Source organism: Cryptomeria japonica, chromosome 2, assembly GCF_030272615.1.
Source record: "Cryptomeria japonica chromosome 2, Sugi_1.0, whole genome shotgun sequence".
NCBI lineage: Eukaryota > Viridiplantae > Streptophyta > Pinopsida > Cupressales > Cupressaceae > Cryptomeria > Cryptomeria japonica.
In genome coordinates this window covers 620,451,672-620,466,551 of record NC_081406.1, presented here as the reverse complement: position 1 = coordinate 620,466,551, position 14,880 = coordinate 620,451,672, and the positions used below count along the sequence as shown (strand labels likewise).

Here is a 14,880-nt window from a genome sequence, read left to right as displayed (position 1 = left end):
AACAAAGTGACACGAGATCCACCAGAGTGGAACAATCTTTCTCGGGTCCCAAAAGATAGCTAGATACCCAGAAGAACCCATAGAACCAATGCATTGATAGTGACCAAATCGCCAGATTCTAGAAGTAAACTAATGCATGGAGTCGACTTAAAGCTTAGTTTCTTGAACACAAAAAATATTTGGAGAATGAAATGCAATGAATGGGCTTGACAGATCCAGATTCCACCAACAACTCCCCAGCTAACTTAATCTTCCCTTGGTCCTTTTTGCGACCAGCTTTTGAAGAATTATCAAAAGAAACCTTCTTAAGGGGTCTTTGCTGCAAACCCAAAGCTTGAGAAGACCCTCTTCCCTTACTAGAAGCTAACACCTCCTTAGCCAGATCTGCCAAGACAATATCATCCTGCAAATCAGTAGAGACACCTAGACTTCCTTAATCAAGACCATTAGGGGACACCTCCTGCTGCTGCACGTCAACTGAACCAATAATAACATTCCTTTGCTCCTGCACAACATCCATATTCATACCAGTAGCCTCAGAAGAAACAACCATTGGAATCCCTTCCTCTAGGGCTAAAGTGTCCAGCACCTCAAATTTGTTGAAGCCCTCATCATTCTGGGTATCCCTATAAGACCTCTTATGCCCTCTTCCCTTAGCACGGGGCTTAGTAGGCATAAAACCATCCTTATCAGGGCCACCATTTTTCATAGGAGCCTTTCCTTTGTCCCCAGTATCCCCCTTCAGAGACAAGGAAGAAGGAGAGCCACCAACTGCTTTATTAACCCTAGGACACTGACGCTGAAGGTGTCCATACTCATGGCAAATCTGGCGTCAGAAAGGAAGAGATTCATAATTTAATTGTTGAACCCATGATGAAGAGCCTAAACAAATTTCCAAAGAATCTGGCAACGGATGATTCAAATCAATCTCAACATAGATACAAGCAAAAGAAATTACCTTCTTCTCAAGGGTTTGTTGAGCTATCGCAGCTGGCTTTCCAAGCAGAGCACCAATCTGTTGCTAAATATCCTCCCTCCAAAACTCCAAAGGAAGCCATGGCAAGCGAGCCCAGACAAGAATCCTTGAAGGCAATTCTTCAGCCGAATTAAAACCCGCATGCCAGGGTTTAATAAACAAACCCACATGATTATAAAAAAGGGTCCTCCCTCAAAAACTCGATTCCGATCAGACATGCAAGAAAAAACAACCAAGAAATAGCTGTTCGCAGCCAACATAATCTCCATATCCCCTTCAACCTACCAAGAACGACGAATCCACACTTCCAAGGCAGACAAAGAAATACGGATCCCAAGAAATTTATAGATCAAAGCATTTTGCTCCAATAAGCAACATCCTTCGAAACTGTTTTAGGAGGAATGACCAGAATCGGGCGATCCTGACTCCGCGGCAAACAACCATTCACTTTTTTCAGTTTAGAGCCCTCCCCCACATAAAAAAGTCTGTCGATCTAGCATGCACACCTGAAGAAGATTCATTAGGCGGCACAGCCTCAGCCACCACCAAGCTAGAAGACAAAAGCTGCTCCTCTATACCCAAGAAGGAAAATCGAATCACACCCAACCCCCAAACACCCACCACCAACGAGTCGCAGCAAACCCCGACCCCACACACAGCTCCAAAACCCACCACAAAAAACCAAAGAACACCCCTCAAACCACCAGCCAAAACAAAACGCAGAGAAGGAATTGCTGCCCCCACATGCCACCACGTGCAGACCAAACCAGCACCTCCGAAGCAGCCACGCATGAATGAAAATCTTCAGAAAGAAAGGAGCTAGGGCACGGGAGCCCTAGCCCGAGCCCTCGACACAGACAATAACCATCGTGCAGCCCTCCTCAGTAGTCCGTTCACTTCCTACTACAGTTCACTGAGAATTACATCTGTGGATTCTTTATTTATTTATTTATTTTTAAATGTATTTTCTACTGTTTCAGTGTTTTCTAGTTGTCAGGCATCTATGAGCAAATTCCATGGAAGATATATCTAACAGACTTCTTTGCATTTCCGTGGTTCTATTGTGTTTCTCTTATTGCTATTATAGGATAGCTCACACTTTTGTCAAGCTCTGGATCTTTTTCAAGCTTTTGGCATATAACTCATTGCAGAGCCAAGATTATATATTCGTAAGGGAATTTGTACGCTTTCTGGCAAGCGTGCTCCTGAAGACACCAAAAAACTCCACTGCAGATATAGATATCATACTTGGTGGCCTGGCTGCTTTAGAACAGGAAATTTCATGGTTTAAAAAGGAAGCATCGAATTGGGAAGTTGATCTTATAAATTGCAATCCTCAAAAGTCAAACCAAGACTATTGCAGGTGCGTTTTGATTTGTTTTGTAGCATATACCATATTCTTTTACCGTATGTAATTTCCCTCTGTTGTCCTTTATTTTAGATTTGCATAAGAGCAGCTATGCTTGTTTCTTCATTTTCATCAATGATGACCTAAATTGCTTAATTTCTCATAAGTAATTGTTGTTATTTCTCTTCTAACACACTAACAGGTTCCTTGAAAGTCTTATGCAACCGGATGTTGAGTATGCTGTTATAATTGTGGCATTCTGGACCATTGAAGTGGTATATTGCGACAGTTTTGCAACTTGTCTCGAATCTGATGCTAAGACTTCACCATTGCTTCTTGAAGCCTGTCAACGATGGGGCAATCAAGGGTTCAAGCAGTACTGCATGTCTCTCCAGAAAATTGCAGATAAAGCTTTAAATAGTGCTCCTCAAGATGTACAACACAAAGCAGAGGAAACCTTCACACATGTTTTAAGGAATGAAATTGAGTTCTGGAATATGAGCTATGGGTATGACATGAAGTGAAAAGTTGTTCTGTTGTATCTGCAGTTTTTCATTTTCTTTTGGTGTGATATTGGAGTTATGTTCTGTTGCAACTTCTTATTTAGGACCAGGCTCTAGAGACATTAGTTTCTTTTATGCACATGTATCATAAATAATCATCTATGATCCACACTGGATTATGGAAGAATGAATTGATTGAATGGCTTGGGCATGAATAGTGTATAAAATATGCCCAAATTGCCACAAGGAGCTTCCGGTCAGTAAAATAAAGCTCAAGCAAACCATGAATGGACTTAAAGAGAGGAACAAAGGATTATTTTAATTAATTACCAGAGACCTCTTAATTAATTTTCACTTCATCTTGATTTTCCTGAGGTTTTAAGCTTTGCATCAGCCGATCCCTCAAACTTGTTTTGGGTGTTATATATTAAATTCACAAACTACTTGAGCAAATTTAGGAACTACACTCATTTTATCATAATTTACATACGGACTAGATTTCCTAAGTATTTTTAATTAAACCAAATTGTATTTATCCTTTAATTTTGGCGAGCACATAAGGCTAACCTTGAATCCAAACTACCAAGCATGGTAAACAAAACTGTTTGCTTGTTGGATATTCCTGAAAGCTGTAATGCACGGAAAGTTATTTGTGTCTTATTTAGCTTGGAAATTATAACAGAATAAGACTTTAAATCAAAGGGAATAGAAATTTCAATCGCACTCCTGATATATATAGGAAACATCGTTTCCAGGGGTAGCCATTTAAATGCCCAGGGCAATATTTTGGCTCTTAATTGCCATCTAGCCTTGCCATTGAAATATGTCAGGTGAAGTTTTGTCCAGATTGATAAAGCAACTGCGCTGGATATACTTTTCATGTGGAATTCGTGGGATGATTGCTTGATATCTGTTTGCATCCATGCCGAGGCAATATGCCACACAACTCCCTTATGGTGCCTCTTATATTTTGCTGAATTTTGAACAACAGGTAAAAAGTAAATTCTTAACATGTCATTGAGTTCCATTTGGTGCCACCATCAAACTTACAAATTATTAATTAGTTTTTTTCCTTCAAATAAATTAGGAATTATTTCTTTAAGGGAAAAAAACAATTTTTTCCATAACCTAAGATTTGATTTGTTTTATTCTTTAATTGTTGTCATTATCCAACAATCTTCACCTTGACAATGATTTTTAATGTCTGTCCAAGTCTATTCATTACCTTTTCTACAAGATGAGAAGCTAAAGTCCACCTCAACCTCTTTACCAATACCGGTTTTGTAAACATGTCTCCACAGTTTTCTGGTGTATGAACTTTTTCAAGAGTTATTACACCTCCATCAAAAACGTCTTACAAATGGTATTTAATTGCAATATGGTTGGTCCTATTGTGATAAGTTAGATTTTTAGCCAAATGAATAGGCAATCTGACTATCACAAAGAATAATCACTTTGTCTTGCACTTTTCCAAGCTTACCCAAAACGCAAATTGCCTCTTTACATGCATGTGAAACAACCATATACTTTGCCTTAGTTGTGGTTAAAGAAATTGTTTCTTGAAGCTTTGACATGCAACAAATATGTTCTGCAAGAGTAAAGACATAACTTGAATTATAGCTCCTTTTATCCAAACCACTTGGCAAAATTTAAATCAACAAACCACACATTGAATCAATGCAACCATTATAGGTAATGCAACAATCACTTGTGCCTAAGATATCGATTCACTCATTTTACTGCCACCCAATGCTCCTTGGATTTACCACGTATCTACTAACAACACCAATAGCATGTGAAATATTTGGTCTTGTACATACCATCATATGCAAACTTCCTATTACATTAGCATACAGTAAAGGAGACATAATACCTTTCTTCTCTATCATCAGGACATAAACTTCAAAGCTTAAAATGGGAAGCTAAAGGGATGTTTACTAGTTTCACATTCTGCATACCAAATCTTATGGGGCACTTCTTCACATATTTTTGTTGTGATAAACAAATTTTACTATGTTTCTCATTTCCATTTATTTATAGGCCCCACAAAATTTGTTTTGCTACTCATAAATCCTTTATATTAAACATCCTAGCCAATTGAGCCTTTAACTTACTAATTTCAGTAATGTTTTTGCTTGCTACAAGCATATCATCAACATATAACATCAAGATAATGAATAAACCATTTTTCAAACTTTTAAAGTAAACATATTGGTCATACTCATTTCTTGTGAAGTTTTGGCCCATCATGAAGGAATTTGACTTCTTGGACCATTGTTTGTGTGATTGCTTCAAACAATACAATGAGTTCTTGAGTTTGCAAACAATTTTTTTGTTGCAATCTTGAACAAACCTTTATAATTGTTTATATATATATATATATATATATCTCCTCATCCAAATTTTCATATAAAATGTTGTTTTAACTTCTAGATGCTCTAACTCAAGGTCAAGTAATGCAACTAATGTTAATAGAACCCAAATAGAAACAAGCTTAACAATTGATGAAATTTTTTCATGAAAATCAATACCTTCTTGCCGAGAATATCCTCTTGCTATTAGTCTTGCCTTTCACCTTTCAATTTTATCAACAACACCCTTCTTCAATTCGTAAGTCCATTTGCAACCAACAACTTTCTTATGGAAGTTTTACCAAGTCTCATGTTTTTTTTTTTCCCAAGCATTTCTTCTTTCATTCATGTTTTGCATTTAGCATTTTCAGTGCTATCTATTCCTTCTTGATAACAACTTGATTTTTGATCATTAGAAATTAAAACAATAGATGAAACAAAATCATTACACCTTTTAAGAGAATTTTTGACTCGTATAGATCTCCTTAGAGATGGTTGTGGCATTTCCACATTTTCTTGTATAATTTCTACATCCCAATTTTCATCTTCAAAAGCTTCTTCTTGCTCCTTATTTTTTGTAGATGGATGAGTTTCTAACTGAGTTTGTTGATATTGTGGTACTTGTTCTTGTTTCATATCAACTTCTACTATGTTTGACTTTATAAGAGAAGATTCAACAAACACTACATCTTTGCTAATGACTATTTTGTGTAGTAGGAACCACAATCTATATCCCATGATTCCATCACCATAGCCAACAAAATTGTACTACTTTGATTTGGAGCCTAATTTAGAACACCAATCCTTAAGAATAAGAGCATATGCATCACAAAAAAATAAAATCAGATTTGAATAATCACAGGAATGACCTATCCATAACTCTTCAAGAATCTCACAATCTATTGCAATTGATTGTACTAATTTACCAAATAGCATGCTATATTGACTACTTCTACCCACAACTCTTGCTCCAACTTGGCATTTTTGAGCATGCTCCTTGCTCTATCTAGAAGAGTCATGCTCATGCATTTAACAACACCTTTTTGCTGAAGAGTGTAAATTGTGGTTTTATGCCTTTCGATCCCAACTTCCTTACAATAATTTTCAAATTCCAAAGATGTGAATTCATCTCCACATCCACTCTTAAATGCTTGATTGATTTGTCGATACTCTTTTTAACCAAAGCTCTAAACTGTTTAAATACACTAAACACATCGACTTTACTTTTAAGAATATAGATCCATACCCTTGTAGAGTAGCTATCAATAAATGTCACAAAATATGATGCTCCTCCAAAAGAAACTGTAAGGGATGGTCCCTAAACATTTCAATGAGTATATTCTAGAACATCTTTGTATGACTACTTGATTTAAACATCTGTCTTCATTGTCTCCTGAAGACAAAATGCTTATAGAAATTCAAATTCAAAGATTTTAAATCTGAGAAGTAACTTATTGTTTATTAGTACCTTTAGTCCTTTCCCACTCATATTACCTAGTTGTTGATGCCATAAATGTGTAGATTCATTTGTTTCAATATATACCATGATTGCTTTTATATATTTTAGTATCGCCTTCTAGCATGTATAGTTTTCCAACCTTTCTAGCTGTGAGATTTTGCCAAGATCTAGAGGCAATGGAAAGCACAAATAAGAGAGACAAAATATATGATAGGAATAAACTGTATTCTATCAAGATGAAAAATATGATCAATTGGATCATTACAAGATGTTCAATGATTGCTCGCACAAACAATGTAGATGAGCCTGCTTATATAGGCAAGGCTTATGAATATGTGAGCACACAAACATGACATGTGCCTCAATAAGAAACAAGGGTAGGTAGGAAATAGGTGTGGGTAGGTAGGAGAAACATATAATATTTCACATGAGGTGGAATGTAACAACAAGATACGATCAACATCGTAAAAGGTGGAAATTCTACTACACACACTATCCCAATGTGGCACAAACACCCAAGTGTCTCATACCCAAACTACTATGAAATGCATTTCCTAAGTAAACTTAAGTAAGGTGTAATAATATCCATGATGAATAATTATTTACACCAACACCCCCCCTTAAGTGCAACTTAGGGGAATGCACTAAAGTCTACGATGCAACTAAGCAATTCAAGATGGGTCCCAGCTATAAGGCCATGTTAGGTACCCATGTACAAATGCAAATGCAATCTCCCACAAACGAGGAAAGAGAGAAAAACCCAATGGGAAAAAACCCTCCTCCAAAAGAGAGACGATGAAAGCACACAATGCTCTCAATGATGAATGAAAAGAACAAAAAATATGTCCCCCCCATAAGAGAGAAGAAGAGACCATGAAGCTCTCCCTCAATGTCGAATCTCTTGCAAAGATGGTCCAATGATGATGACCAAAATACCTCCCCATTAGGAAGAAAGAGAGCCTATGCTGCACCAAAAATGTCAAAGTGTGACAAAACTAGGTACCAAGTCGATGACGATGAATCACTCACTGCAACAAAATGAAGATCAGACATGGAGACAATTTGCTTTGAGCATCATCTGGATACTCGTAAATGACATAAATATCTGACGGGAGCCATGCACAAATGTGTACAATCTAAGTCTCAATTGGAGCCATGCACCAAGTCTCACAAGATATTCCTAATCTATGTGTACAAGAGGATTACATCAAATAGTCAACAATGACAAAATACAAAGAGGTGTGGCACTTTATGATAGTGCGAGTACAACATTGCTCATGCAAGAGCATACAACATGATAGTGCAAATCTAGAAACATGAAAAATGATGCCACCAAGAAAGAAGCCCTGTAGATGAAGATGCCTCCAAATGGAATTTCACCAAGAGATATAAATGAACAACTGACCCCCCATAAAAAGATCCTGTTGGCACTTGCAAATAATGGCAAAGTGGACTTCTAATTTCAATGACTACAACTTCTCAAAATAAGAGACTTCAACAAATACTACTAGTGATCTAAACTAAGATCCAAACAAAATACAAGTACCAAATAGGCCAAAAAATGACCAAATACTGAAAGTACAATTTCTACTCAAAATCACTGCAAACAAATGACAGATTATGAAAGTAGACAAAAAATTATGCATTCTAAGAAAAAATGGCTCCTGAAAAGGAGTTCATATGAGCCCAAATGAAGCCTTCAAAGTTATAAAAAAATTGGGATTTCATGATTTCAAAAAAACCTGTATCCGAAAATCAGAAAACTCCTGCACCACTGTACAAATCACAAAATTCTACCCCAAAATAAAAAAAATTGCTCGAAAAAAGGAGTTCGGATGAGAGAGATATCACTATTTGAAAATTGCCTGCAAAATTAATTTCTGGAAAATTTCCGTCGCGGCTTCAAACTTCAAATGCCTCTAGATTTGGCCTCCGAAGTCCGATTTGGATGAAAAAAAAGAGGCAAAACTGAGTTTCTTGGACCTCCTCAATCCAATGGTGACCTCAAATTTGACCCATCAAGCTTCAATAATAACCTGGAATAGAAAGCTCCAAAATACACAACCCCAAATAGCATCAAATTTATCTCAATTGACAAACCAATGACACTCTAATGACTCTGATACCATGTGATATTTTGCCAAGATCTAGAAGCAATGAAAAGCACAAATAAGAGAGACAAAATATATGATAGGAATAAACTGTATTCTATCAAGATGCAAAATATGATCAACTGGATCATTACAAGATGTTCAATGATTGCCTGTACAAACAATGTAGATGGGCCTGCTTATATAGGCAAGACTTATGGATATGTGAGCACACAAACATCACATGTGGCTCAATAAGAAACAAGGGTAGGTAGGAAATAGGTGTGGGTAGGTAGGAGAAACAATATAATATTCCACATGAGGTGGAATGTAACAACAAGATAAGATCAACACCATAAAAGGTGGAAATTCTACTACACACACTATCCCAATGTGGCACAAACACCCAAGTGTTTCATACCCAAACTACTATGAAATGCATTTCCTAAGTAAACTTAAGTAAGCTGTAATAATATCCACGATGAATAATTATTTATACCAACAGTAGCCTTCATGACCACCAAAATGCTCTTGGATATTATTAGAACCTATAACCTCTAGAACCCAAAACTCCTAAGGAAATTAAATTCTTTTTAAAGTTCTAGTACATGTTTTACCTTTGTTATTGTCTTTACAACACCGTCAAACATTTTAATCTTAATGCTCCCAATCCCAATAGTCTTACAAGAAATATTATTTTCCATTAGAACTACACCACCACCAATAGCTTGGTAAGTAGAAAACCAACTCCTCCGTGGACACATGTGATTGGATGCACTAGAATTTAATAACCATTTTCCATGATATTGTAATATATCACAAACATGTAATATTTCACCAAACATACATGAACTTGTCTCAACCAGATTTGCTTGCAATAAATCAGGGCATCTCAAGAAAGATTGTTGAAAAAGGAAAGAAGACAATGGTGACTCCAAACATTTTCCCTTACCCTTTCTTCCTTTTGACTTAGATATAGATGTACCTCACAAACCCTCCCCTTTTTTTTGATCGACCCCTAGCCACCATTACTTTTAGTGTGGAGGTTTCTATATTATATTTTCTTTGCAACTCTCCAGACAACAAATCTCCCAAAATAGAATCAAATTTAAGGATGCAAGTTTTGCTAAAGCTAATGGAAGTTACTAAGTGATTTTAGGATTCAAGCAATGAACACAATATGTGTCTGCCTTGTCTCCATCTTTGATTTTCACACCCATACTAGCTAATTGACAAATAAGAGTATTGAAAACATCTAAATGATCAACAATTTTTTTACCTTCCTTGATTCACAAATTATATAACTTCCTCTTCAAGTAGATTTAGTTTGTCAAGGACTTTGTCATGTAAAGACTCTTTATTTTGCTCCATAAGTTTGTTATTGTTTCCTCTAACAATATTGAAAAGAACCTTATATGCCAAACACAACCAAATTGTGCTAAGAGCTCTCATATCCAAATCCTCCTAGTCTTCATCAGTCATATTTATAGATTTGTTTGACTTTCGTACCAACACCTTATGCAATCCTTGTTGCACTAACAAATCACACATCTCAAGTTTCGATAGGTCCAAGTTATTCTTTCCCTTGAGTTTCTCCACATCCAACCTTGCATTTGAAACCTTCACCATTTGCTATTGCTAAATCAACACCAATGCTAACATAGTCACTACCCATTTGTTGTGAATGTGGAAGCATAAACTTAAGAAAATTAATATTAAAGCACAAATTAGTTGCAAATAAGTAACAAAGAAAAAAAAAAGGAATAATAGAATATCAATCAAAACCAAAGTTTATGCGGTAAAATCTTGATAATATGCCTCAATTTCACAACATGGAATTTATGATCTCATTTGTACCAATGTTGCTTAAATAATTTGACTCAAATTGGGTCAAGTCTAATATTCAAACTCAATAAAAATCTCATGAGATTTTGACACTTGTATGCATGTATGGATGAGAATGAATGTGTGTAGTCGAATTAAATTTTTTTTATGGTGGCTAAAAAAATAACTAGATCCAAGTCATTTGATTGAAGAAGATTTTATTAAGAGAGAAATACAAAAATAACAAAGGAGAGGAAATTGAATTTAGAAGAGTTGGTTGTATACAATTATGAAGAACATGTTAAAATTAATGGAGAACAAGGTGAACATGTCTAGGAACAAATTCAAGAATAAATTGTTAGAGGTACATAGAAGAATGTGAATGCAAAGGAAATTGATGATACATTTTCCTTTCATAGTATGAAAAAATTAATGGATATGGATGAGGATGCTCTTTTCAACAAGATTTCATCTAAAGTCATGTTTTTAAAAGTGCATAAGGTTACACTATCAAAGAATATGGTATGGATTTTTTTGAAGAAAAATCTCTAATTTGAAAAGCACAATTATGTGTAGTTATATATGTGAAAGTAAATGACCCTTGTTTTGTAGTTGTTAGAATTTAATTAAAGATTCAAAATAAAAAATGTTAAGGATCTAATCAAACCAAGCATCAAATGAATGATTTAAGTGTTACACACATGACATAAATGAATTCATATATAACTGGGGATCACCTTGTGGTGTAGTGGTTGCACTATTAATGGTGCAACCAAGGTTCAAATCCCCACTTGGCCCAAAACCGTGTTAATGTCAGGTTTGGGCCCACCTTGATGTACATATAGGAGGTTGGTGGACATGCAAATATTGGAGGACATACTGGTGGTTGTGGAAGTGGAGTTTGGAGAATGTGTAGGAGGTGTAGGACATGCGAGGAGATGTTGAGGAGGAGGTTCTCAAGAGGAGCTTAAGGACTAACTGTCTCAGACCCTCGTTGGGCTAGTATGCTCCTGGACCTTGTGCCAGACCCATGCTAGGTGTGTACTGCTTGCGGATCCAAATCCTAATTGGCACATGCTGCTCACAAACTTTGTGTTTATTCCACATGAATCTTTCATGCTTGGTGTTTTTGTATCAAATCCACACGAGTCTTTCACTCATATGGGCTCGGGGTCCCTGCTGGTCTTTCATGCCCGCTAGTCTAGATTCAGGGATGAGGTCCCCTAGTTTGTGGCCTCACTTGCGATTGGACCAGGCTAAAAATCCATGTAACCTACCAAAAAAAAAATGAATTCATATATAACTAAAAATTATCACATTGGAGACAAGTAAAAACAATTACAAAATTATTGCATGTATTTAGGAGAGCTATTCATAGATATACTCTATAAAGGAACAAACTATATGAAATCATAGAAAATAATTATCTGTAGGGTTCCTAAAAAATAGAATTTTGAATGTGAAAAAATATGAGGGATATTATACAAGTAAAGAGAAAAGATAATTAAATATTGGACTAGCTACTCCTATGTTGTCTCTAATGCAAGGGATACTATAAAAGTAAAGAGTAAAGACGATTCGAAATTTTTTCATCCAATATATGTTCTAGATATAACGTAGGATAATTTTTTTGAAACATTTAAATAAAAGAGTTTACAAGTGAAGATTTATCAAAGAATATTCAAGAAGTTATGATCATGTTTTGTACATAAAAATAAAGAGTGTGTAACTTATTTCTATTGAAATCATGTTGAATTTCATCTACACCTTAAAAAATATAAAAAGATAATGAACGTAGTGAATCAAAATATAGTTATATCTCAATGTTTGAATTCCATTGTATGTGAAATATTAGAAGATTCAAATAGATTTAATGTAGAGTGTATTAAAAATACGTGTGCAAATTGTGAAGATTTGAAGAAACTTCCACTAATTGAAGATATTGATCATTTAATACAAGTTACATTGAAGAGATTTGAATACGAAAAATACACAACTAAGTTAGGAGTTGAATCCAAAAAAGAATCATAAAAAAAAGTCAATTTTCTTATAATGAGTTTACAAGAAAATTTTGCAGTGTCGTATATTTACATACCTGATATTGCCATGGTGCAAGGTAGTAGGCTAGAAAAGATTGAGTCAAATAATTACTTTCCATATGGTTTTATTCTCTCTATAATGGATCTTACTAAAATCTATATATCTAGTCCTCACATCGAGGTTCAAAATTAATATTATTTTTCAGAATAGGTTACAATTTTTGTACATATTTGTTATAGACATGATGAGTGTTATGTGGATGGTGTAAAAAGTAACACATAAACAAATAACACGAAAGAGGTTCATTTTTATAGTAGTGATGATACTAGTCACAATAGAAGCTATAGGGGTATGATATGGAGGTCTTGGTCACTATATGTGAACATAGTGGGGGTGGTATTGCTTCTTATATTTCTACAAGCTTCCTATATTTCTACAAGTACGCAATCCCACATTGAATTGATGGATATAAAATAAATTAGGGAATTTGCATAAATAATTGTAATATTTTTTTTTAAAGAAGTGGTAAACACTTTTGACGAGATCTATGAACCAATGAGGTCACAAATGGGGGACCTTATTGTGTGTGTGAAAAGTGGACCTGTATCTGTATCTGGAATACACAACACTTCAATTAAATCATTAGACGCATGGTTAGTAAATCAATAATCAATGAATAATAAACCATTACAAAGCGACCTATTGCCTTCTAGTAGATGCGAGTTTAGATTGCTTTTAGATTGCTAAGCTATCCAGTGACTAGACAACACCTAAACAAAAGATTTTTAAATCTATATGAGCATGAGTTTAAGCTAGATGGATGCAAGATTAATCTAACATGATTTAAGCAATATATGAATATTTAAGTTAAATGATTCAAGCAATATGAAATAACTAATATGCAATATCTCAATGCAAATTCTCAATGAACCTAGAGCAAAAACAAATAATAACAATATATTCTCCAGGATTTTTGAATGAGAGATGAGAGCTTGAATTTATAGAAAATTCAGAAAGAAACCAACAGCTGAGATCAAATGATGATGAGCGGTCAAGATTTTCCAAGAGGAAGCATAATCCAGGTGAATTGATGTGATTGAATGCTTTTCTCAGTTTGAAAGGAAATTGAACTAAAATTAAGATAAAATCAGAAAAAAACTGATTTATTCTCTATTTCATTCAATTTTAATATTTAAATGTTTTAATTGCTTTCTTAATTGAGATTATCTATCAATTTTTAATTTGCTTTTTCAAGATTATCTCCAATTGATTTATTTTCTCAAATTTTAATTCTTTTTTTGTCAATTAATTCCTTTTTTGTTTTATTTCCTTTTTTGAAGATTTGTGCTCATAATTTCCAATTCCTCTTTCTTGATTTGTTTCTTTTTTTGAAGATTTATGGCATTTTTTATTTATTCTTCAAATTAATTCCTCTTTTTGATGATTTAATGGCAAATTGATTTATTTAATTAAGTATGATAGGATATTTAATTAAATAAATAAGATAATTGTTTAAAATGATTTACTTGGAATGATTTAATTAATTAAATAAATATTTAATTAATATTGGTTGATTAATTTACCATGTGACATTTGATGATTAAAGAATTAATTATGTGTTCAAGATTTATTTAATCACCTTTGGTTAGGACCTTGGTGATGTTGTCGAGATTAGGGGCCCATGGTTTATATGACCATTTTTAGGGTATTACATTTTCCCCTCTTTGAATTAATGTACGAGCATCGTATTGGTTCAAAGAAAATTTGATGTCTAGGAGATACCAGTTCTGAACTTGATTGATCATGAACTAGATGAAGAGCAAGGTGTTTAGCTTGATTTGAAGTGACGAAGCTGAATGAAGTCTGATTAAAGCGATACCAATCCTGAACTTGATTGAACTTAGGAATGATAGAAAACAAAAGATATTGAACTTGAACTTGATTGATCAAGAAACAGATCTTACTGATCTAGAACTTGATTGATGTAGGCACAGTGAGTGAAGATAAAAATCGATCTTGAACTTGAACTTGATTGATCAAGAAACAGATCTTACTGATCTAGAACTTGATTGATGTAGGCACAATGAGTGAAGATAAAAATCGATCTTGAACTTGATTGATCAAGATACGATGAGCGAAGATAAACTATTCAGCTTGATTCGATGCGATGAAACTGAACACCTTCTTAGATTGAGTGTGATCATAGATACCCTTTAAACCCTTGATTGAGTTTAAACGAATAATCAACTTGATGAAAAGCGATGAAACTGATTAACGTTAAGAGATTGA

General features: G+C 34.7%; 1 protein-coding gene across 2 annotated transcripts in view; it reads left to right on the top strand.

Annotated features, from left to right (window-relative positions):
- LOC131078686 (bifunctional TENA2 protein) overlaps positions 1–3,175 on the top strand; it is a 38,422-nt gene extending 35,247 nt beyond the window's left edge. Inside the window, exons 2-3 of one of the 2 annotated variants that reach the window (XM_058016445.2) lie at positions 2,128–2,339; positions 2,527–3,175. In XM_058016445.2, coding sequence (XP_057872428.2) covers positions 2,128–2,339; positions 2,527–2,848 — 534 coding nt within the window. In that variant the 3' untranslated portion in view covers positions 2,849–3,175. Of the gene's footprint in view, positions 1–2,063; positions 2,340–2,526 lie in introns of both variants that reach the window. The other variant, XM_058016446.2, reaches the window with a different exon arrangement.
- The last annotated feature ends 11,705 nt before the right edge of the window (positions 3,176–14,880 follow it).